Genomic DNA, 720 nt, shown 5'->3' with positions numbered 1-720 from the left:
GTTGAGGGCCGCGGGGGCCGCAGGGGCCGCCACGAGGGGCCGCTGGTCTGCCGCTGAAGGGCAGGCGGGGGGATCCCAGCATTTGAGAGGGATGCTGCCACTCGGCAAGGTAAGAAGCCGGGACACGGGCCCCCAAGAGCGGTCAAAGCTGTCCAAACGCCCTGGACCGAGCAAAGCGCTCGATTTGCCGGAGCCTCCAACGCCCATGTGCCCCCTGATGTTCACATCCAGTTTCAACACCCCAGAGACCAGCCTGATCATATCCCTCACATTTAAAATTCCCACAATCACCGCTCCTTGCGCTCGCTTGCATGCATGCACAGACTCATGTACAAAATCGCCCGCGCTGGACACCCTGTGCCGCCTAAACCGCCAGCTCCTCAACACCTCTGCATCCCCAACCCCCCAAACTACTCGTCCAACGCCTCACGTTGCCCCGAGCAGCTCCCTGGCGCATCAAAAGCCCCCCATGCATGCATCAGATGGCCAGGCCATCAACCCCCGCTACTCATGATCAATCCATCAACCCCCGCTATTCATGATCAATCCACAACACCCTCAGTCCCCCAGGACCAGCTCACCAGATATCTCGCTGATGAGCTCCCGCTCCCTCTGGCGCAGCGCAAACAGGGCCTGACCCGACCTGAACTGCTCCTTCTTCAGGGACTCCACCTTTGAGAGGGTCAGTGTTGGTAGGGGCGGGTGGGGTGTGTCTAAGGG

At 61.0% G+C, this 720-nt stretch overlaps 1 protein-coding gene across 1 annotated transcript in view; it reads right to left on the bottom strand.

Moving 5' to 3' along the window:
* Positions 1 to 558: 558 nt before the first annotated feature.
* MNEG_9357 (hypothetical protein) overlaps positions 559 to 720 on the bottom strand; it is a gene marked incomplete at both ends in the record, with an annotated part of 4,514 nt that continues 4,352 nt past the window's right edge. The window contains one exon of the mRNA XM_014042174.1: positions 559 to 672. Within this exon, the coding sequence (XP_013897628.1) occupies positions 559 to 672 (114 nt within the window). The remainder of the gene's footprint in view (positions 673 to 720) is intronic.

The sequence above is a fragment of the Monoraphidium neglectum genome, assembly GCF_000611645.1.
Source record: "Monoraphidium neglectum strain SAG 48.87 unplaced genomic scaffold scaffold01907, whole genome shotgun sequence".
NCBI classification, from domain to species: domain Eukaryota; kingdom Viridiplantae; phylum Chlorophyta; class Chlorophyceae; order Sphaeropleales; family Selenastraceae; genus Monoraphidium; species Monoraphidium neglectum.
This window is presented reverse-complemented; position numbering and strand designations above follow the sequence as displayed.